Raw genomic sequence first — 25,358 nt, forward strand, 5'->3', positions numbered from 1 at the left:
GAAAGTGACTATAACGTTCAAAATATCAGTATAGCGTTGAAATTTCACATAAAAGAACTTTTCTAAGAACTAAAATCTCTCTAAAAAGATATGATTCAATCTTTCCAAATATAACCCTCCTTTTAAAAGATTTTCGTAATAATTGACCATAGTCCCCCTTTCCAAAAATTATGCTAAATGAAACCATACCCCAAATATAGTGAAGTTCGATCTATTTCCCTTACATAACATTAAAAATTTTGCTCAAACAGTTGCTTTTTTTACTAATTTTTTTATTGAAAAACTGAAAATAACATTTAAATCAAACTGTCTAAATTCTATGATTATGCACTTGCTATTCCCGTTCCCATAATACTCGCATTGACAACGCAAACACCTGTAACAGACTGTCTTTTTCTATTAACCATTTGACACAATATGTTCAAAACATTTCAACCACAAAGTATTTACAATCAGATAAGATAATTTCAGAAATAATTGTAGCTGATAAAAAACACATACACATATGAATGTATATGCTTAAAAACTTTTTATTGATTGGGCTAATCAAAATTTAGGTCATTTAAGTTGTCATAAAAAAAAACAAAATATTTTCAACTTAATGTTTGAAGCGACATCTATGTTTGACATTTGAGTAGTGTGTATACACTGAAAAAAATTTATTTCCTACAAATAAATTTGCTAGAAAATTCTTATGGTAATTAATTTAAATTAATTTTACAGAAACTCTTCTAAATATTTGCATTTTAAAAATTTTGTGTTTGAGAGAAATTAAGGACACTTGCTTAAATTCAATATAATTTATGTATGTTTTACTCTTGCACATGGTTGGATCAAGTGTATTTCACTTTCCCTTTTGGTTTAGTTTGTGTAGAATTGCAAAATTTATGAATGAAACAAAACAACTGCACTGACTATTAATCATTTCATGCTGCCTGTTGCTGCTGTATGTATATTGGTTGTTGGTGGAATAGTCGGATGGATAATCACACGAAACGTAAAGAAAGTCGATCCGTTGTCGTACATGTTGCATTTTGTATATTTTTTCAGTTCTAGCTTTTTGGAATAAATACGAAACCTAACATGAAACAAGAACAGAAAAGAAATTAAAATGTTACTGACTTTCTTTGATAAATGATCGTTTAGTTAAAACGAGACATTTAAGTTTACACCATTTCCATTCGGATGCTTAAACTAGCGTTTTACGAAATAGACAGAGAAATTTAAATAACAAGTGATACGCTAATACAGCACTTAGTTAAAGTGGAATTTTGCCAATCAATTTCCTATAAAATTTTTAATGTACCGGACTAAGCTTAGTAGATAAATGTTCGAAATGTATAAGATTAAATATGCTCAATGTTAAAATAAAAAATGCAATTCCTTTTAGTAATGGTGTAATATCTTGTGTTCATATGCTTAGTTAAACTTTGTACTCGTAGTGTTTTATGTACAAAAATTTATTATACTTTTTGAAACCTTTGGGTATATTTGCTGATGCAGAAAAAAGGGTGCGGATGGATATTTCTTTGAAACCATAAATAATAATTTGTGCCGTTGCCTGAAAATACTGTCTACTGAAATAAAAAACTTCATTAACCTTAAGAAATATAGATGTCCCCATAAGAACATGATACAGATTAGCCCAACGATATGGATAAGGAAATAATTAATTTAAAAAGTATGTATTATAATGAATTTCTTAAGTCTCCATGATACTTGAACTTCAATTTTCAAATCAGTATCCATATTTTCAATAATTCTATCAGACCTGTCTGAATTATTGTAGAATTTTGTAGGCATACATATCAGACATTACAATTTGTTCTAAAATAACTAGTTTTAGAACGGATGCAAATAGAACCAGTTTAGATTCGTTTAAAACACTTTTGGAGCTAGTGATGTCGCATGTATTCTGGTCTCCTTTCTGTACAACATTTTGGTGGTTCCAAAGTACTTCTAAAGATTTACAAGTAACCATTTCTTTGGAAATATCTTTTTGGGACCAGTATTGGTCCTAATTTGAAAAATGTTAAACAAAAATCTATTAGAACAGTTCTAATGAAGGTGTATGTACATATGTATGGTACGTTTCCCTAGACACGTTCTAAAATTTTAAAAAAATTCTCTGGCTAAAGAACTAATTCCAGAACCAGAACCATAGAACGAGTGTCAACATAATAACGCTTTCACAAAACCGCTTTCAAAGATAACAATGTCGAACAAAAAAAAAAGATAACAATTTCGAAGAAAAATTATTGGTCTTAACGTCAAACTATATCGAGTAACAGCTATAATAATACATCAATATAAGGCAATATACAACAATGTTTTGACAAACTTTACTTTGACATTTGCCAAACTTAAAAAGATATACATATGTGTGTATATTAGAGTGTCCCGAGGATCAGCCTTTTTAAGAATTTCATGTAGGAATATCTCTCAATCGATGCGTATTAATGTACTGAACACCAGAAAAATCAAAAATAATTTTTTTCTGGAATGGTCCTCATTTCCCTACCAGCTATTGAAATCCTGACCTCAGTTAATTTGTGAAAATTAAAATATTTTCGATTATTTTGAAATGGGTCTCAAACATTCCGTAATTCTGAACTGATTAAATGAAAAATAATTTTAATATTATTTTTTTTCATAAAATGATTTTAAGTTGGTTGGAAAGGCAAATAATATGCCCTTTTTATTGAAATAAATGTCAAAATTGTTGTAAATTTTAGCTTATAACCAAAAATATTTAAAAAAAATTTTCCGTTTGGTTTGGTCCTTATAATAAACTAAAAGTCGTTTTGTGGACCAGAAATACACTAACAAAAATTTTAATTATTTTTGTAGCAATAAGCTCAAAGTTATTATTTTTAATCGCAGGTAGGGAAGTGAGGATCTTTTCAGGAAATTTTTTTATTATTCTCGTATTTAATACATTGAAATGCATCGTTTTAGAGGTATTCCTCCTAAAAATTGATCCATGGGATCCCCTAATGTACATATGTATGTATTTATGTATGTATGTATGTATGTATGTATGTATGTATGTATGTATGTATGTATGTATGTATGTATGTATGTATGTATGTATGTATGTATGTATGTATGTATGTATGTATGTATGTATGTATGTATGTATGTATGTATGTATGTATGTATGTATGTATGTATGTATGTATGTATGTATGTATGTATGTATGTATGTATGTATGTATGTATGTATGTATGTATGTATGTATGTATGTATGTATGTATGTATGTATGTATGTATGTATGTATGTATGTATGTATGTATGTATGTATGTATGTATGTATGTATGTATGTATGTATGTATGTATGTATGTATGTATGTATGTATGTATGTATGTATGTATGTATGTATGTATGTATGTATGTATGTATGTATGTATGTATGTATGTATGTATGTATGTATGTATGTATGTATGTATGTATGTATGTATGTATGTATGTATGTATGTATGTATGTATGTATGTATGTATGTATGTATGTATGTATGTATGTATGTATGTATGTATGTATGTATGTATGTATGTATGTATGTATGTATGTATGTATGTATGTATGTATGTACGTACGTACGTACGTACGTATGTATGTATGTATGTATATAACCCGTTTCCTAAGAATTACCTGCCATTTAATAACTAGAGGGCTAAAGTACATGAAATTTCAATAATCCGGCCTGTTTAACAGATTGTAGTTATTTAATATTTGTGTGTAATTAATTTTCCAATTTTCTAAAACTTTAAACCGGTATGTGGTAATACGAATCTCCTACAATTTTCATATTGCAATAAGAAACAGAAAAGCAGAATGTTTTCAATTGTATGTGGTTGGTATGTTGTTTCCTTTCATTTAATTCATGTTTGTAGTTGCTGTTGTTTTTCTCTGGTCACAGTTTTTTGGTAACATAGCCAACATCTACAATAACAAGTTGGCTGTAACCACAGATAATGCTACAGCATGTGTTTAAGAGAGGAGTTTTAACACGTGTCCATTTTCGAATGCTGTGTCTGCCTTGGTCAGCTTCGGTTTCTCTAAGTGTTTCCTTTATTCCACAGTAAGATTTTAAAGGGATTTTGTAAAATACATTTTGGTATAACAAACCATAACATACTTACACGGATTGTTGGTCGGTAGGAAAAATTTTTATATAGTTTTAAATAACCAGAGGATTTAACATAATCATAAGATTTTGTTTCTCGTTTTCGTTATGTTTTTTTTTATTTAACAATTTATTTAAAATTTGTTTTTCTAAAGAAAATAACAGGAAATATGTATTTTGAAATTGTTGTTTAATTTATAAATAACCCAACTATTTCAGATTTCACCTGCTGATTCAACAAAGACATCGTCATCTACAACAACAACAAAAGTGCCTAAATCGGTATCCGATAAAAAACGTTTCTTTGAATCTGCCATGGAGGACCAACACAAGCCCACACAAAAAACAGGTAATTATATTTTATTATAAATTGTTTTTTAATTATTATTTTTGTTTTCTTTTAATTGAAATTAGGAAATTATAGAGGGTGGTTTTAAAAGTTATAAGAAATTAAGAAAATTTTGTTATGTATTTGTAAATAAAGATTTCACTTATACATACTTAAACAAGTTTGCTTACATTACATTGGTAGGATTGTTATTCATGGAATTTGGCATTGATGAAAGTTTAAACAATTTTCCCAAAATAAAAAGGATCTTTGATAGAGTTTTTTGTTCGGGAAATCCCGTCTGGGAATTATCGGGATTTCCGGGAATTTTTTTTAACCATTCCTGCGAACACGTGAAATTTTAAATTAAAGTATTTTTAATATATTTTGGAAAAACTAGAGATTTTTTTAAAGACAAATTACATAAAATCATTAAAGGTGCAACAGGAAATGAAAAATTACTAAACTAAATACTATCAATCTATGTAAAAGCTTAACCTGAAGGAAGTTCAAATAGAACCAAAAATGTTGACATTCTCTTTAATGCATTTCTGAAGCCTACGTCTGTGGAAAGCGTTTGAGTTATCTCAGTAGTTATCTAAGAGTTAAGAATGAAAGAACTTAATATGTTTCTTTTTGTTAACTATTCTCCTGCATATGGAGTATATGATCTGTTTAACCGTTATGTTATGTTTTTCATTTTTGAAGTGATATATCTAGAGATCTATATATCGTGTCGGCTTGAAATTTGGACTATACTTTCCGAGTAATGTTTTCTATACATTTTATTTAGATGTATATATATATTAAACCGATTTATGACCGATTTTCTATTTTTACCTCGTGTATCAATACCCAACATACCCCGGTATGTATACAAATTATATGTCAGTTATCGGACAAAAATTAAGTTTCATTATAAATTTCATGTTTTATTATTAGAATTATATATACATATTCTTGTATCTTATGAAAAAAAATGAACTAAACAACAAATTTAGTTTCAAATAAAGAGTCGAGTATCTCTATTCATAAATTTGAATGTGAAATATTTGTGGACTCTGTAACATTAACAAATATGGGCCGATTTTGATGAAATAAATTTTTTTTATTGTATATGACTTAGTAAAGTAAAATTATGCTGATTATCATAATTTTATTCTAATATAAACAAAAATATTTAATTTTAGTTTAAATTTTAAAATTTTAATTTTTGACCAGACTTAGCAATCTTTTTTTGCAAAAAAGTTCCCTACTTACGAAAGCAAAAACAATTTCTTTACAGCTAATCGATTATATACACCTTAATAAATAATACATAAAAAGTTTTGTTCAATTATCTTTCCCGGTCACTGAGTAATAGCTTCTTGAAGTCAAAATTTTACAAAGTCAAATTCTGCATAATGTATACGTTATGAAGGCGTTTTTCTTTGGGTTTTTTGCAGATGATATTTTTGTTAATAGGAAAGCAATAAGAAAACTTAAAAAAAAATTTCTAAAATTTAATAGTTTATGATCAAAAACCATTTAATTTATATATACAGACGTTTTATTAAATTAGTTTTAATAATTATCTGAATTATACACTAGAAATGTATAAAAAGATGAAATAGCCATATAAATTGTATGACATACCCGGGTATGTTGGGTATTGATGTACGTAATTTTGCTCGGGTATAGACAAGACGGTTAAATGTAGAATGTTTTTTTATATTTGGATTAGTTTTGGACCAGTCTCTTTCAATAAGTGTAACGTTGGTTAACGTGGTAGTTCACTACGTGCGAACAGCCAAGTAGAATCGAAGAGTCTCCGTTTTGGCCGGACCACTCCACTCGTCAGATGTAGTATTGTATAGCATTAGATCCAGCCTGTAGCAGTGGTAAAGCTCAGAATATCATTAAGCTTAGACCCACATATCTCACCAAAAACAATTTCTCAAGACAAGGACAGATTCTTCTTGCATTGTTTTTTATTGCTCCTGAATCCAGGTGTGGTTCAAAAAAAAAAAAATTTATCACGTCTACCTTATTCGCAAAAACAACAACAACTAACACAAGTAATATTTACTATAAGGATGTCTGGATGTATATAAGTTATTACTTGCATTTGTTTTTGATGTTTCAAAATAGAACAAAACTCCGCAAGCATGTCTGACTATTTTCCGCTGTATCTTCTTCCTTTTTATAACATCTCCTTGTGGAACCCTTCAAAATTTTAATCTCACAGGAAAAAGTGTGTTATGTTATAAAAAAATGTAGAAAATTTCACACTTCTTTTAAAATTTTAACTTTAAACGCTTATAACTGTCAGATGGAGCTACCTATGGCCTTAAAAATTTGTAGTCTTATACTTTCGAATATTATAAGTAGAATGCTATTAATAGTTTATTAAAAAATTATTATTTAAAATAATGTTTGAGATTTGAGTTCAGTAACATACGGGTTAAGCAAAATAGTGAATTACTCAAAATTGTGACGTGATAGGAAGAAATCGAAAGCAGGCGTAGATTCAGTGTGGCAATATCTTAAGTTCTATAACATACTTTTTTAGAAGAGGATTTGAGTGCAGACCAGTGTATGGTTTGATTTGTTCCTTAAGGACAGAATATTTTAGTTATCGTTCAATTTATAAAAAAGTAGTTAGTTTTGTTTAAAAACGATATTATTATAGTTAAAAATTATGTTTTAATAAAATTCCGGAATTCCCTGGAAAATTAATTTTTTCAATCCCGTTTCTTGGGAAGTTGAAAAGCCCGACAATTCCCAAAGTTTATGTAGTCTCTGAGTAGTCAATATTAAATAAATAAATATTTAACCCAGAGCCATAAGTATACTTTTCAAATGAATTAAGTTGCGCTTAATCTGAATCAAAACAGAATTTCTCTATCACATCATTTTTAGATATCGTCAAAATTTCAAAAAATTCCATTTTAGCCATATTTGAAACCTTATAACAGCCTTTATTTATAAAGTTTGCAAACTGTCGACTTTAAAATAAAGTTGGTGTAGCCATTATAATATCTTTAAAATTGAAACCATATTTAGTAGGGTGATCGATTATTCGACATTTTCCAAAAACCGGTTTTCGAATAGTTCGAATAGTTGACATTAAAAAAAAACCGGTTGATATTTTTCAAATTTAGAAAAAACCGTTTAATCGGTTTTTCATTACAATTAAAAAAAATATATTTTAATTTGAAAAACTTAATGTTTATGTTTAAATTTGATTAATAAAACATGGTCCGAAATGATTTTTAACAGTTTAAAAGATTATAACTTTAGATCTAGTCGTCTGATTTACATTATTTCTTTGATATAAAAAAATTAGGAAAAAAGTGGGACACTTCTGTTAAACATGTAATCCTAGCTTATTTTAAAAGCCCTGTTTAGGAAATTTGCATAGGCATTCCAACACTTCCATAAAATTTCAGTCGTAAATTAATTATTGTAATTGGAATATAATCTTAAGATTGCTAAATTTTATCAAACAGTTATCCATTTTACAAATAATTTTTAATTAATTAGGAAAATCAAAAAAGTTTAACCAAAAGAGCTGTAGAAAAATATACTCTAGTTCCTCGACTAGAATATTTTTAAAATTTAGACGGGCTATATTATTATTTACTTAAAAATTTCATTTAAATAATCTTTGAATACAAAGCAAATAAAAGTATTCGAAACCGGGTTTTAAAAAGTGAAAAAACCGGGTTATTCGATATTCGAAAAATCAACATTAAGAAAAAAACGACACTGGTAAAGCAGAAAAAACCGGTTTTAAAACCGGTTGAAAAATCGAGTCAATCACCCTAATATTTAGTCAATAAAAGCAAAAATGCTTTCAATTTAAATTACTTTTCAATTATCCTACTTACAAAAACTCTTCAAGTATTAGAAATATCTACATGTGTACAACACGAAATGAACAACTTTGCATATAAAACGTACGTATAGACGGACGGACAGACTATTTTCTATTCTAAGCAGCAATATTATTTATACGTACATATGTATGTCTGTATGTCCGTTTGTCCATTCTTTCTCGGACAAATCATTTCAAATTCTTATTAAAATCACTTCAAGTAAAAAAGTTTGTTTTCATATTATAATTTCGTTTATTTTGTTTTATTTTTTTATCCTGGTTCTTACAATATTGTTGCTGCTGGTAACATCAAAGCTGTTGCTCCAAGAATCTTCTTGGTCAGTAAGCACAAAATCTTAAAGAACGAACAAAAAATAAGAAATTCTTAAAACCCAAAACTCTAGTGGACAAGAGTACAGTGGCAGTTGGTTTGCTAGTATGTGTTGCATGCAAGTTTTCCTCTGGCGAATGAGCAACAGTACGACAGGACTACAACTACATTAGACTGCAAAAAAATTGAAGATAAAACTGAGTAAAATATTAAATTTCCTTGAAAATTAGCATTATGACTTTGTTGCTGTTATTCTTGAATTGTTGTTTCTTTATCTTACTCTAGCACCAACATAATGATGATCATCTTGTTGTGCTTTGACAGATGGTCGGTTGGATGTACGGTTGGTTGGTTCGTTGGACTATTTGTTGGCTGCAAAGTTTCTTAAAAAAGGAATCAAATGCATTTGCTGCCTGTGACTTTTCAGAGAGAAAAAAAAACTGACACGTTCTCTAGTATAATTAGCAGTTGCAAGCAGCCTGCATACATAAAAGTTTTCTTTTCTCTTAAAAACAAGAAACTTTATTCCTTTTTCCATTTTGTTGTTTAGCTTGTATGTATGATGTTATAGAAGTTGTTGTCTAGTCCAACAAGCTGTAAAAATTGATGAAATTTTGTATGTTGGTTTGTGTATCCTATGTGTTTGTCTATCTGTGGGTAATCCCACATTTCATAAAATAGAGAAGAGCAATCACTATAAAATTCCAACATCCTTTTTTTAAAGGAGATTGAAAAGTTGCATAAAAAGCAAAAATCTTGAGGCTTATTTAGTGGTAATGTTGGGAATTAAAGTATACTTGTTTTTTTAGCTCAAAATTGTTTAACAAAACTTCTTAGAACATGTTTAAACATTTTGAGGAAAACTTTCTTTTTTAGTTTTTACCATAAATAATTTTATTTTTTTATATCTTTGGTTTTTTGCGTTTCTTTCTTATTTATGCAATATGGAAAATTTGTTTTTAAAGACATAAAGATTGGATCAGTATTATATGGCACAATTTTAAAACTTTGTCAGTAACTTATTAAGCAGTTGCAGTGGAAAATAATGCTTAAACATTTTAATATTTATGTTTTTTTTGCTTGGAGGGCATTGCAATTTATCACTTTCATTTTAGCCCCATAATCGAAAAGGTGATATAAGGTGTATATCGATTTTGTCATCGTTACGCTGAAAATTTCTCTTCATAGAAAAGCTTTATTCACATATTGATTATATTTAGAGCACTTTTGCGTTAAACTTGTTTTCGCTCTTTTAGAGCTTTCCACAGTCCAGAATGTATTTTCATTTAATATCATATTACCTAATTGCATTCCTCAGGCGGACTCAGGGTTTTGACTTTTATTTTGGAATGTATTAATTATCCCTGGATGATAGAATTAAGATTTATATGTGTTTTGCTTTTATCTCGTCTCGGAATTGTTCAGCATTATCACCTACGACAAGCCTAATTCCTGATTCAAGAAACGATGAGTCTAACTTTTCACCTATTGGTCCTAGCAAAAATCGTCCCAGGGAGTTCAGATAGCTATTTCTTCATTGTTTCCAAGTTTTTTTTTTTTAATTTTTAAAATTTTTTATATTTTTTTAATAATTCTTATACCCACCATCAAAACAGATGGGGGTATATTGATTTTGTCATTCCGTGTGTAACGCATCAAAATATTGTTCACAGACCCCATAAAGTATATATATTCTGGGGCCTCCTACCCCACACATAAATTCCCCATCAGAAAATTACTGGCTTAAAAATAAGAGTATAGCAATGAAATTCGACTCAAGTAAGTTCCTTGCAAGCCAGAATCTCTTAACCAAATTTTATGTGGATCGGACCTTAATTGACCCTACCCTCCATATAAGGTCCCTTCAAAAAATGACTTTAAAACTCAGCACTGGCCTAAAAATACTAGTAGATCCATGAAATTCGACATAAATTATTTTTTATGAGCTAACATCTCTGTACAAAATTTTGTGGGGATCAGTCCATAATTGACCCTACCCCCCATCAGAAAATTACTTAACGCTCCTGATTCAAGAAACGATGAGTCTAACTTTTCACCTATTGGTCCTAGCAAAAATCGTCCCAGGGAGTTCAGATAGCTATTTCTTCATTGTTTCCAAGTTTTTTTTTTTAATTTTTAAAATTTTTTATATTTTTTTAATAATTCTTATACCCACCATCAAAACAGATGGGGGTATATTGATTTTGTCATTCCGTGTGTAACGCATCAAAATATTGTTCACAGACCCCATAAAGTATATATATTCTGGGGCCTCCTACCCCACACATAAATTCCCCATCAGAAAATTACTGGCTTAAAAATAAGAGTATAGCAATGAAATTCGACTCAAGTAAGTTCCTTGCAAGCCAGAATCTCTTAACCAAATTTTATGTGGATCGGACCTTAATTGACCCTACCCTCCATATAAGGTCCCTTCAAAAAATGACTTTAAAACTCAGCACTGGCCTAAAAATACTAGTAGATCCATGAAATTCGACATAAATTATTTTTTATGAGCTAACATCTCTATACAAAATTTTGTGGGGATCAGTCCATAATTGACCCTACCCCCCATCAGAAAATTACTTTAACGCTCATTACTGGCTTAAAAGTGCGATTACAGAGATGAAATTCGACACTGATAAGTTCTATAGGAACCAAAATTTCTCTACCAATTTTTATGAGGATCAGTCCATAATAACCCCACCCCATATAAATACCCCCTCAGAAAATGACTACAACGCGAAAAATACGAATACCGCAATGCAATTCGACATAAACTAATTTTAAGCTAAAATCTCTCTGCCATATCGGTCCATAATTAACCCTAACCCTGTATAAGGTCCCTTTAAGAAAATGACTTTAATGCTCATTACTGGCTTAAAAATACACAGTATATCTATGAAATTTGAAGTAAATAAGGAACTGAAATCTTCCTACCGACTTTTATGAGAATTGGTCCATATATGTCTCCCTATATAAATTAATAATTTTAATTCCAAAGAGCACTGTCAATAGTTAAACCCCCATTAATGGACCTCTGACAAATATTACCCTGATATTCTTATTAATATCTATATATAATAATAAAATATTCAAAATATCAAACTTTTCCTTAGTGGGATGTGAAAAAATTTTTTGAAATTAAAAAACTTAGCTTTTTGTGTTAAACTATTTTTCTATCTGAACTTCTTTGGACAATTTTTTGTAAAACCCTGTATGACCAAAATGTCAAATTTCTGTCCTGTACTATCCAATTGAATTTCATTCAAATCGGAAGACATCGATTTTAAAAGTTGGGTCACTTGACACGAAATGGCTCATATGTATGTAGATGCTTGTAAATTATTCCCGATGTCTTCAAAATTGTGCAATTTTCTAGGAAACTATTTAAATTTCAAACAAACAAATATCAAATTTCTTTATGATTACTTCTATTAGAATCATTTTTATCCATATTTTTTTATATCTAATGACAAAAAAAAACACAATTTCTTTTTAAAAATTTTCTAGACAAAGTTTTTTCGTTCCTGTCAAAAGATGAAGTTGAAAAACTAAAACAGGAGGAAGAGCGTAAAATTGCAACATTACGCAGTGATAAAAAGAAATCAAGATTATTGGATGATGCCAATAGCAAAATTGACAACAAAGATGATGATGACAACCATGTCGATGACGACAATGATGATGAAGATGATTATTCCGAAGAAGACGATAATGATGATGATGCTACAGATGACGACGATGACTACGACAATGAGGATGCAGTTGATATGCATCAGCAGCAACACATTCAAGCAAGAAATGCAAATGACAGTATTGATGTTTTACGTGAAACCATAAGTGACGATGATGCCGAAGACATCAGGTAAGTGAAGTATAAAAGTTTATTTTTCTCTTCATAAACTTTTTTTGTTTGTGGTCTTTATTTTTCTCATTGTACTCAAATACGTTGATTTTTTTGGTGAAAGTATTTTAACCTTATTTTTTTCGTAAACACTTTACTTTAATTGTCATTTGTTTTATTAAATATTAAACACACATTTTTCTGAATATCCTTATTATTTATGTTCACATAATGTTTGTGTTTTACATTCACAAAAACAAAAACATTTACACATTATTATATCCTTATAAACTTAAACAACCACACCTACACACATTATGAATGAACACTTTTATATTTTAATTTTCACCCTAAAAGTATAGTACACCTATTCACCCACATTTACTTTTATTCTTTAATTTGTTTATTAATTAATTGATCATCCAACAACAAATTGGTAATATGGTGTTTGTGTTGTTTAAAAGCCAGTTTTAAAGTGATGTTTAAGCATTTAAAATAATATTTACACCTAATTGTGTGGAAATGTTCCCACTGTTTAGTCATTGTGTTTGTAATGTTACTGTTAGGATAATTAAATTAAATTGAGTTGGTTTGAATATTTTTTTACCATAACGGATAGAATTAGGATATGAAGCTAACGTAAGCTCTCAGCTATTGCATGAGAGCATTCTCGGCGAATAATTTCAGACTTGACCCAGGAAATAGAACTTATCTCAGAATATCCTTAGCGTGTCCAATATGTTAATCACTCAGTTTATTATAATAGATTCCGAATTGTCTATAACATCTCCTGATCTTACCCTCATATGGAAAGAAGGCCTAAACAATGCTTAAAAGTCCGACCATTGTCATCTATTTACTTCCATTTTTATTCCCATTCTCTCTATAAAAGTTCAGAGAAAGCTTATCCATAACATTGGCTTTCTGAAAACAGGTTTAACAAATTCGCACACTAGACTCACAATTGATCATGAACCTTTCTTCTTTTACGATTAAGTCTAATTACATTAATTCCTACTAGGAATAAGGCCCTAAGTGGTTCTTTGAAATTGAAGAACAGGATTGTCTTTGATGTATTATACAGCGCCCTATTAATTTTCATGTATGTTCGATAGCTTATATTTAACAAGAACAGTTCCCCTTGCATAAGGGGTAGACGTCGAATTATATAGAACCGTTGACTCAAAATTACGTTTAAAAATTGTTAAAGACATGCAGGCAATTTAGAAATGTTTACAAAATTACTTTTATAGCAAATTTCTTAAATGAATTTTTAATAATTATATTGATGCACGATATCTAAGAATTTCGAAAACTTACCTATAAATTGACGGACATTTCCATATCGCCATTAAAAAACTTACAAACAAAACGACTAAACGTAATTAATACTTAAGTTTAAATAAAAAAAATGTATTAACCTTACACTATAAAACTGGTTAATTTTTTTATTGTTTTTAATAAATTTATTTAAACATTTATAAAAATTACCTTTTATTCTGCTTATGACATAGTGAAATATTTAATGAAAAAAAAAAAAAAAATAAAATAAATTGAAAACTTTATTGCTTAAGTTTGGGTTTTGGCTGATAATGAAAAGTTTTGCTCCACATTTTTAATAATATTTAATTTTTATAATAATATGTATTATTTAAATTCATCCTTAAATGAACAATTTTATATCTATGACTATAAAATCAATGTATTAAACAAAATGCTTTGAGTATTACTTTAAGTCGTTTTAAATTAAATGTATATTAAAGGAAATTGTATTGTGGTTAAAGGATTTTTTTCAATGTCTTGTACCTTTTTTCTTTCCTTCTTGTTCTTTTTATTCTCTCTTTTTGTATTTTTTCTTTTGTGTTTCACCTTCATGCTTACCAAACCACCATCACCTAAAAAATAAAAAAAAACATCTAAAAAAATCATATTAAATCACCAACTGGCTTCTCACAAAAATATATATTTTATAAATACAAATTATATTGTATTATTTTTTTGAGTGTATGCTTAAAGGAATTTAGACGAAGTCTTAATTATAATAGAAATGTAGTATGGTTTGTTTTAGTTTACTTAATTCTAATATACCATCAATTATTTATCGCATCCTTTTAAAATGGAAAATTGTTTTTTTTTTTTTTTAATTGAAAAAGTTCACAAGATACAAGATTAATAAGTAGTATATACTTTAAATAATATTTATATTAACTCGCTTTTAATAGAATTAATTTTGTAATTTAAGAAGACTTTGTCAGTTAATTTGTTGTAAAATCAACTGAAACTTAATCATTTCTACCAAGTAAGTAATTAATTTCATTTTCATTAATTGCTATTAATGAAAGTTATGGTTAATAGGTAAAATCACAAAAGTAAAACTAGAAACTGAAAGAATACATATAAAAATATCTAAATAAAGAATAAAGCATAATTTTAAGGTGAATACACTATGGCAAAATTTAAATTTAAGCAATTACTTAAAATTGTTAAACTTATAAAAACACTGCCAATTTTTGAGAAATATAAATTAGAATTTTAATCCCATTTTTACAATATATTAACAGATATCATATAAAACTTATTTTAACTGTCATAATATCTATCGGTTAAACGATAACCATTATGGGTTTAAGTAAGTTAATTTGAATAAGTTTATTTTTTTTTTTTTTATAGTATTTAAGAAGATACTTTTCCTGCTAATTTTAAGGGCTTTTGGAATCTGAAGATTGAAATTTAGTAGAATATCTAATACGACAGCTATGACCTAGAATTTATGGATCCTCAAAAATTTGTTTCTCAATATAAACATTAGGGTATAACTTTTTATACCCACTATCAAAAAAGACGGGGGTATATTGATTTTGTCGTTCTGTTTGTAACACATAGAAATATTGGTCATAGACCCACAAAAGTATATATATTCTGGGTCCTTATTAAATTCTAAGGCGATCTAGCCATGTCTGTCTCTCCGTGTGTTGAAAGCACTGTAGAGTCCGAACGGAACGAGCTAGAGGATTGAAATTTCCTACAAAAAATTTTCTATAGGTAAGGTTTGTTTGGTATTGAAAATGGGCAGTATCGGTGCGATGAAATTTGACATATGTAAGTCTCTTATGATCCAAAACCTCTGTACCAAATTTAATGTTGATCGGTCCATAATTGACCCTACCCCCCATATAAGGTCCCCTTCAAAAAATAAGTATAACGCTCATTACTGGCTTTAAAATACTAGTATAACTATGAAATTGGACATAAATAAATCTCTTATGATCCAAAATCTCTCTACTAAATTGTATGTTGATCGGTCTATAAGTGACCCTACCTCCCATTAAAGGTCCGCTTCAGAAAATGACTTTAACGCTGATTACTGGCTTAAAAATACTAGTAAAACTATGAAATTCGATATAAGTAAGTCTTTTATGATCCAAAACTTATCTATCAAATTGTATGTTGATCGGTCCATAATTAACCCTACCCCCATATAAGGGCCCCTTCAGAAAATGACTTTAACGCTCATTACTGGCTTAAAAAAACGAGTATAATGATGAAATTCAACACACATAAGTTTCATATAATCCAAAATCTCCCTACCAAATTTTATGTGGATCGGTCCATAATTGACCCTACCCCCATATAAGATCCCCTTCAATAAATTACTTAAACGTTCATTACTGGCTTAAAAATACACGTAAAAGGATGAAATTAGACCCACGTTAGTTCCTTGCGAACCAAAATCTCTTACTCGAATTTTATGTGGATCGGTCCATATTTGACCTTACCCCCCTATAAGATCCCCTTCATAATAATAATTTAATGTTTATTACTGCGAGTATAGAGATGAAATTCGACATACGTAAGTATATTACGAGCCAGAACCTCTCTGCTGAGTTTTATGAGAATCTGCATATGGTTGACACCCATATAAGCTCCTCTTCAGAAAATTACTTTAAAGCTCATTACTGGCTTAAAAATACAAGAAAAAAGTGATGAAATTTGAGGCACATATGTTTTATACGAATTAAAATCTCTCTACCAAATGTATTGAGGATCGGTTCATAAGAAAATTACTTTAGAAACATTTATAGGAACGTAAATCTTCCTACCGAATTTTATACGGAAAGTGTCGGGAAAGTGATTGACCTAAACAAATGTATGAAAAACGGTCAATAATTAACCCTATCTCTCATATAAGGTCCTATTCATTTAATTTGATTTATATAGAGGAGCATTCCTGTTAGGGCATACGGTTTGATGGTGGGTATATGAGATTCGGTAAAGCCGCAAATGCAAATTAAAAGACCCTAAGCGAGCAAGGACTTAAGCATATCTGCTATGCAGACGGCGTCGTAATACTTCTAAGGGAAACGGATCCGTATTCATTGCGTAGATGCTCTCAATACGGCCTTGAGTTATGTTCAACCGAGTGGCTTCAATGTTAATCCTGCGAAGACGGAAATCTGTCTATTCGTAAGAAAGACACAAATTTCTAAGTATTCTTCTTTTACCATTTCCTGAGAAAAACGAGTAGAGAGGTTTTGTAGAAACTAGATCCAAATACATTGGGAGTTATATTATTCCCGAATTAGAAATTACGTTCAGAAAACTGAGTTTCTGAACATCGGACGATAATATATTCTGTGAATACTATAATATAAGCTTTTTGTTTTTACCAACCCGATAGAGACCTAGGTGTATTTCTTCGGATTTGTTGTAGTATACATTCTCCTATCAACCTTTTTATTTTAACACGGTAATGACATTGGAGGCAAGTACTTACCACACTCGCATACAAATCACTACTTAAATAAGTACTTACAATAGGGAGTTAACAATTTGTTTTGTTTTAAAAACAAACCAAAAATCGCTCACCTTGTTCATTAGTTCGCTGTCTTCCTCACAACTCCACAGCTTAGTTATTTTATTGTGCGTCCAATAATGTTTTTCTTCCTATGTGTGTAAAAACCAGTTGCTAGTGCGCGATCCAATAAAATGTGCAAATAAAACGGCAAAACTCAAAATGAAGTACTTACGTATCTGATTATATGTAAGTTATTATAAAAGTGCTTAAAAGTAATATAGACGGTATGTAGTTGTCACTGAAAAACAAGTTGTTATATAAGTACAAGTCATTACCGAGATTTTGTTGGGTACTTTAAAAAATTATATTAGAAACTTGTTGCTTTAATTTTCTTGAAGCAGTGCCAAAAATGTTTCCAAAAATATTTGCAAAAATTATACTCTCATTAGCAGTAGAGCGAGCTTTTTTCATAAAGTAAAACTTGCAAAAATATTTTGTAAAACAAATTATTTCCAATGAACTTTTGTAAATATGACGCGAGTTGAAAAATAACGAGGAATAATATTATGTGGATTTTGATGGAATGGTGGACAGTGGGTGACAGTGTTCTGGCCACTCTTCAAATAATAAATATTATTAATATTGTTGTGGCCTTTAGGCGACAACACAGCTGTTGCACAATTGGACAATTTTCATTTTGTGTGAAATATGAAATAATCTTGACTCGAATTTATTTTTTATTTATTTGAACTTTTTATTTATGGCCTTTGGGGCATTTAAATTTATGTTTTATTTGATTACATCCCCCTTACTTAGTAATATGTATGTTGTTGTGATTTAATTTCATTTACAAATAAAACAAAATACGAGAGCATTGTGAAAAGGAAACGGAAATATAATAGCTCTATTTATAATTTCCTAAACCAAACTAAATATGTACAAACAGTTGAATTATAAACATAATTTAAATAATTAAATTATTGAATGGATGAATGGCTGGCTGGCTAGTTGACTGATAGATTGTTATTCATTAATGTTTAAATTATTAGAAGAAAGTAATTGTTTGGATGAAAATAATAAGAAATATTTAATATAAATAATTTATTTGTGTAAATATTAAATATACAATATATGTATGTACATTTGACATTTTGGCATAATTTTAAATTTACTGCCCTTCCTTGCGTTGCAGAGTAGGCGGAATATGTTTATTTGCAACTAATTTTTTATTTCTTACAATTGCTAAAAGTTGTTTATTGTTTATATTCCATTTGTCCTCTGGCATTTGAGCTTTTCTTACAATATTCCTTTTAAATTTTCCGCCTTTTTTGTCTTCCTTGTCTTGGAACTTTTTTCTGCCATAACTGCCACTTACAATAAACAGTGGCATGTGTTTGTTGCTCTTTCTCTCTATGCTTAGTTGTGTATTTATTATCAAGTTTTCCTCATATAAGAATTCATATAAAGGAAAATCCAGGCCAACAGGCAATGCTTTTAGATGTACAAGTAGGAGTTGTTTTCCTTTTACCACTACTGGCTACAAGTGTTCTTTACCGACTGAGAGGGTGAGGAGAGTCGAAGCATCGTTCTTTATTAGATCAAACGTTGTAATTTAATATGTTGCCTACAGTTAAGACAACAACATGTTTTTTATATTATTTTAGATTGTATCTATCTCTAGCGCTTGTTCTTTCCTTTTACTTTAGTCCTGTCTACTCCAAGTGTTAAAGCAAAAGTTAATTTGCCATTACACTTCATATAAGAATATATAAAGTTTAGTAAATGTTTAAGAAGTATTTTAAATATTTTTATACCCTATACCACTATAGTGGGGAGAGTATTATGCGTTTGTGCTAATGTTTGTAACACCTAAAAATATTAGTGCTACAGCCACCTAACAATCACTTTCTGAGTCGATTTAGCTATGTAAACCTTGTGAGCACTCTAACACAATTTTCAAATATACTCTTCTTTTGACTCAAGAACGAAGCGTGATTCGGTCCATTGCTTCGCGTAGCCACATACAACCGAAAGAGTAGGGTTTTGGGTTAGGTTAGGTTGACAGGGCATGTATCTACATCAAATCAGAAGATATCTAGGTCATTATCGGGACTGTTGCGCGCAAAAAACCTTATATAGTATTCACTAAATGTATTATTGTTCATTGTTCAGAAACTCAGTTTCCTGGACGTAATTCCTAAGAATTTTCTAATCAATGTTCGTGAGGGATTGTATATTCGAAATAATATTATTCCCAATATATTTAGATCTTATTTCGGCGAAAGTCTGACAATGGCAAAGAAATTGCTCCAGAGTTTCACTGTCCTTTCTACATGCACTACATTTGTCTGAATCCGCACGTCCAATTTTCTTCTCATCCTTTGGATCTTTGTGGTTCTACCCACGGTTTTATTATTCCAAGAGACCTTATGGATTTCTCTCATCCATAATTTTAATTCTACCCTTTTTGCGTCAAATGGTATCCGAGTGGCCTGACACCCATATGATGAGAACCCTACCTCTGAGAGAATATTCGGTTAGAGCTTTTTTACAATCCAGTACCGTCTTAGATTTAACTTTATCATTTGATATCGCTCTAATTGCCTTCTGGCTGTCGGTAAATATGTTAAGCCCTGTGGGAGCCATATTTATTCTAAACCAATTTACGCATTCCTTTATTGATCGGACTCCTGCCTGGAAGCTAGAGTTGTGATTAAGTAAACGGCGGTATATTTCTGTTTCTGGGTCTTCACTATAAAACTCCAGGCCCACTTTGTTTCCCAATTTAGTGCTATATGATACCTACTGGTATCTGGGATCAGCGTTTCAAAGTTTCCGACATATTTATTATGTCTCTGGTATGCAATGGGGCACCTCCGATTGTATATGTATATGCTTCCAATGTGTCCAGTATACATTAATGACGTGTCCTCTAACCGCTTTTGGCCAGTTCGTCTAAAGTTGTGAGCCGTTCGGCTGTAAGTGCCGCCTCATATCTTATATGTATGTGTTTCAATGGGTGAAATATCTAACATTGTTTCCAGAGCTATGGTTGACGTAGGGTTTTAGAGCTCATAATTATGTTTAATGTTCTAGTATCTCTTCAAAAATCGAAAAAATCTTTATGTAAGTCTGAAAATGACTGGAATGTCAAAAATTCACGTTTAAACACTAATACCACGATGTAATTTTGTAAATAACTTTATTGTCCCTTGCTCAATATAAATCGATTTTAAAAATCTCTCCATTTACAGAATAGACCCGATCATGTCAAAGTTTGGCATAAAAAAATTAATAAAACACATTGAGAACTCTATCAAGTTTTCTGAAGATGGATCCATTATCTGATCTAGACCAGTTATTAATCCTTATACTGCACACTAGTTAATAACTCAATAATTTAAATTTTAAATTCGATTATGCAGCAATTCATAATCTGGGTTTTTATTTATGCTGATCGAAAATTTGTTATGATCTTTTATTTACTGTTAGTTTTTTTCCAAACAATATACAATAAATTATGTTATAAAAATGTTGAGTTATCCACTAAAACTTTAATAATCTTATATATTCAAATTTAAATACTAATTTAATTTATTAAATTGTTATTTCTTTTTAATTTACCGCCAATTGTTCTGCATTCAGGATTTTATTGGACGCTGTATTAACATTTATAAACTAAAACAAATTAAAAAACATTGTGATTTAAATTTTTAATGGCACTCAAAAATAGAGAAGCCAATTTAAAAGGTATATTAATATAAACAAATATGAAAATAAATTATTAAAACTGTAAAAGAAGTCACGAAAAAAGCCGGCTGCTAAATAATAAAAATTAAAAAATACGGCCTACAAAATTAAATAAGAATTTTTACATTTCAAATTAGTAAATTTGTGACAGAAAATTTAAAATGAAACAGCAGATTTTTAAAACAAAAAATGTTAATTAATTATTGAGATTTTATTTATGTACTTGTTGTGTTTGCCTTTGATTTTTTTCTTGTTTTGGGTTTTTTTGAGTCAGTTTTGGAATGTAAAAACAAAAAAGGCAACAGCAAAAGGTCAATTATCTAGAGGTCTTGGGGTCTTAAATAAACAAAACGACAAGAAAACAAATTTGAAATTTAGAAACAAAATAAATAATCTACAAATATGCATATTATTATTATTATATGCGTTATTTTATAAGAAGATATATAAATTTATTTTTTCTTAAGTTTATAATTCTGCGGTGGTTTTTGTTTTTATTTAAACTAAACGACCTTGTGTGACACTACATTCCTTAGTTAAATTTTTGAACAAAAATTTCGTATTTCTTTAGTTTTTTTTTTTTTTGTTTTTAGATTTTGTTGAGTTGTTTTAGAGAAAAACAATAAAAGCTGTAGTTTATTTTAATAAATAAAATGCATAAATTATACAAGAAAACAATTTTAAACAATTTCTAGTTAAAACTGTAAAGACTGAAGATCATTGTCATGGTTGAACTAAACTGAACGGTGGTCGCACACAAAAACAAACATCTCAACTATTTTTTATGTCTCTACTGTATTTTGAAAACAAATGAACCACAACATAATTTGCATAAAATCTAAACAATATTTAAATTAGTTGAGTTTTAAGAAAAAAATATTCAAAAAAAATAATAATAATAATAGTTAAACGACCTTTAAATAAACGAGGGCGTTAATATTGTCGCTTCTTTTTTAAACTTTTTTTTTTCAATTTTAATAACTATGGAACAAAAACGTTTTGTTGTTGTTGTATTTTTCAGACATTTAAGTTTATTTTATTATATGTAGTCTCCCTCTCAGTGGGTCTATTAATATTAATTAATTTATTTTTAGTTAGTTAGTTTTTAACAAATTTCGTTTTTTTATTAATAATCTTTAAAAATTTTGTTTGTTAGTTTCATCTTGGGAAAACCCCTATTGGTTTTATTTCTTGCTGATTTGTTAAAACTATTATTTATTGTATTTGGTATTAAAGCAAAACTTTTTTATAGTCATGCCAAAATCAACAAACTATTTAATATTATTTTATATAAATTTTATACAAAATATAAAATTTGCAATGAAAATGTGGTTTCTATTATATGTTTCCTGTTCTATTAAACATAAAAAAGTACAGAGTGAGACATAAGAGTCATAAGCAGGAAGTGTTCTTTCATTCAAATTTGAGGTTTTTAAAATTTTGCAATCGCCCACAACACAAACATATTTTTTTGGATTATCGGTTTCAAATGAAAATGCAACAGAATGAGGTCTGTAAAGATGACATAATATGAAATCTGAATAAATACAATTTTTTTTTAATTAGAAGCATAAAACAACTGCACTACTTAATGGAATTTATTAAAATATTAACAGCATTATAGAAATTTAAAGCCAGTATTTAAAAATATACTTTCAATATAAAACTAATTATTAAAAAAATATATATATTTATTTAGATTAAAGTTAATCCGATTTCTATATAAATATACTTAAGTTTATTTAAAATAATAAAAAAGTATACAATAAATAAAAAAGAAGAATAACTTAATAAACCAGTAAAGTTTGTTATAATTAACTTTTTAATTAAATTTTTATAAATATGACAAGTTAGACGACTAGGCGATTATAAGTTGGTATTTGCAATAGGTCTACAATTTGTCTTAAATCGGTAGGACATTGGTCGATTTACAAGCCAAATGTCCCAATCTGTGTGCATAAAATAGCAAAGAATTGTTCAATTCATATTTTTATACCCACCATCAAAAAACATCGAAATATTGGTCACAGACCCACATAAGTATATATGTATATTCTGGGTCATTATTAAATTCTAAGACGATCTAGCCATGTCCGTCTGTCTGTTGAAAGCACGATAGAGTCCGAACGAGAAAAGCTAAGGAGCTGAAATTTTGCATAAATATTTTTTATTGATGCATTTTGTTTGGTATTGAAAATGGGCCATATCGGTTCATGTTTTCGCATAGCCCCCAAAACAGTGTAAAAAGTCATAGATTGTTTAAAAACATAAGTATGTCAATGAAATTCTACATAAATAAGTTTTATATGAGCCGAAATCTCCCTACTAAAATTTACGAGAATCGGTCCATAATTAACCCTACCCCCCATATAAGGTCCCCCTCAGAAAACGACTATAACGGTCATAACTTGCTACAAAATGATAGCATTGCAACGAAATTCGACATATACAAGTTTTAGGAGAACATAAATATCTCTGCTAATTTTGTTGGAAATCGGCCCATAATTGACCCTACCCTCCATATAAAATCACCTTCAGAAATTGACCTTAACTCTTATAACTTGCTTCAAAATGATAGTTAAGCAACGAAATTCAACGTAAACAAGTTTTTGGGGAACTAAAATATTTCCCACATATTTTATGGAGATCGGCCCATATTTGACCCTACACTCCCTCTCAGAAAATGACTATAACGGCCATAACTTGCTTCAAAATGATAGCAATGTAACGAAATTCGATATATACAAGTTTTAGGGGAACATAAATATCTTCGCAATTTTTTTTTTTGGAAATCGGACCATAATTCACCCTACCCCCCATGTAAGCTCCCCTTCAGAAAATGACTAATTCTTAGAACTTGCTTCAAAATGATAGTTAAGCAACGAAATTCAACGTAAACAAGTTTTTGAGGAACTAAAATATCTCCCCATATTTGACCCTACGCCCCATATATATATTTGTTCAAAATCCCAGTAAATCAACGAAAGTCAATATAAATAAGTTTTAAAGGAACTAAAATTTCTCTGTCAAATTATATCGGTTTATAATTGACCTACCCCGATATAAGCTACCCTCTTAAAATAACAATAACGCTCATAACTTGTTGCAAAATTATAGTAAAGCAACGAAATTCTACGTAAACAAGTTTTCGGAGAACTAAAACCTCTCTGCCAAATTTTATGGAGATCGGCCCATAATTAACCTTACCCATCATATAAGGTTCCTCTCAGAAAATTACTTTAAAGTTCATAATATGCTTTAAAATTTCAGTATATCAACGAAATTGACATAACCATGTTTTATGAAATTACAAAATTCGACATAAACAACTTCTTCAAAATTATAGTAAAGCAATGAAATTCGACATAAACAAGTTTTAAAGAAATATTGTTCCAACTGTTTTTTGAGGATCGGTCCATGATTGACTTTATCATTGTATGACATTAGCGGCCTTAACTGGCTCCAAAATACCAGTATATCGATAAAATTTGTCATGAAATAGTTTCATAGGATCTAAAATCTTTCTGTCAAATATTATGAGCATCGGGCCATATTGTATCAAAGCCTCATATAAGGCTTAGAAAGCATTGATATTCGATATAACAAGTTTTACTGGAACCAAAATCTTCGGAGGATCGGTCTAAAATTGAACATAAGTAAATTTACAGGAAATAAAATCATTAAAAAATTTATTAAATATGATAAAATAAGTACTACGCATCACCCTGACAATATTATTACTTATATATGATAAATCAGTTCAGAAAAAATCTAATAAAAGCTTAAATTATGGTAGCAAAAACATCCATTTATACAGTATAGCTAGGTCCATTTTCCGAAATTCACTTGAAATTTAGGACACATGATTTGATGGTGGGTATATAAGATTCGGCACAGCCGAATATAGCGCTGTTACTTGTTAATGTTAAAGTTTGTATGAATTGCAATTCTATAAGTGTACCACCAGCCAAATAATATGAAAACCCTTTGATTATTATCTTCATTTTTATGTCATCTTTCGTGACTACTTTCGCGAATAAAATGTTGTCTTCATTATTTCTCTTATACAAATTTACTTTCACTTGAAAAAATCTTCTAAGTATTTGATTGCATTTACAGATTCACTTAACTTTTTTGCATAATTCTTGTAAATTTTGTAAATATTTATTTTTTTATATTTCTCCTCACACCAAACTGCTTGTTGCATAATACTAATGATAACGCTGCAGGAATCCTTTAGCAGAAATTGAAGCTGTATTTAGAAGTTAAATAGTTTTGACCTCAATAACTATTCGTTCCACGGTTTTCACAGACCA

General features: G+C 29.3%; 1 protein-coding gene across 15 annotated transcripts in view; it reads left to right on the forward strand.

The window, feature by feature from the left end:
• Positions 1 to 25,358, forward strand: part of LOC119616462 (protein lap4) — a 294,532-nt gene that overhangs the window by 230,700 nt on the left and 38,474 nt on the right. For all 15 annotated transcript variants that reach the window (XR_005232544.1, XM_037972809.1, XM_037972810.1 and 12 more), the window contains 2 exons: positions 4,352 to 4,481; positions 12,164 to 12,518. Coding sequence is in view for 14 of the 15 variants with exons in the window: in XM_037972809.1 (XP_037828737.1) it covers positions 4,352 to 4,481; positions 12,164 to 12,518 (485 nt within the window). In the remaining variant the exon portion in view is untranslated. The remainder of the gene's footprint in view (positions 1 to 4,351; positions 4,482 to 12,163; positions 12,519 to 25,358) is intronic.

This window comes from Lucilia sericata, unplaced genomic scaffold (genome assembly GCF_015586225.1).
Source record: "Lucilia sericata isolate MDLA Ls3-8-SP2 unplaced genomic scaffold, ASM1558622v1 Contig000073F_arrow, whole genome shotgun sequence".
Lineage (NCBI taxonomy): Eukaryota > Metazoa > Arthropoda > Insecta > Diptera > Calliphoridae > Lucilia > Lucilia sericata.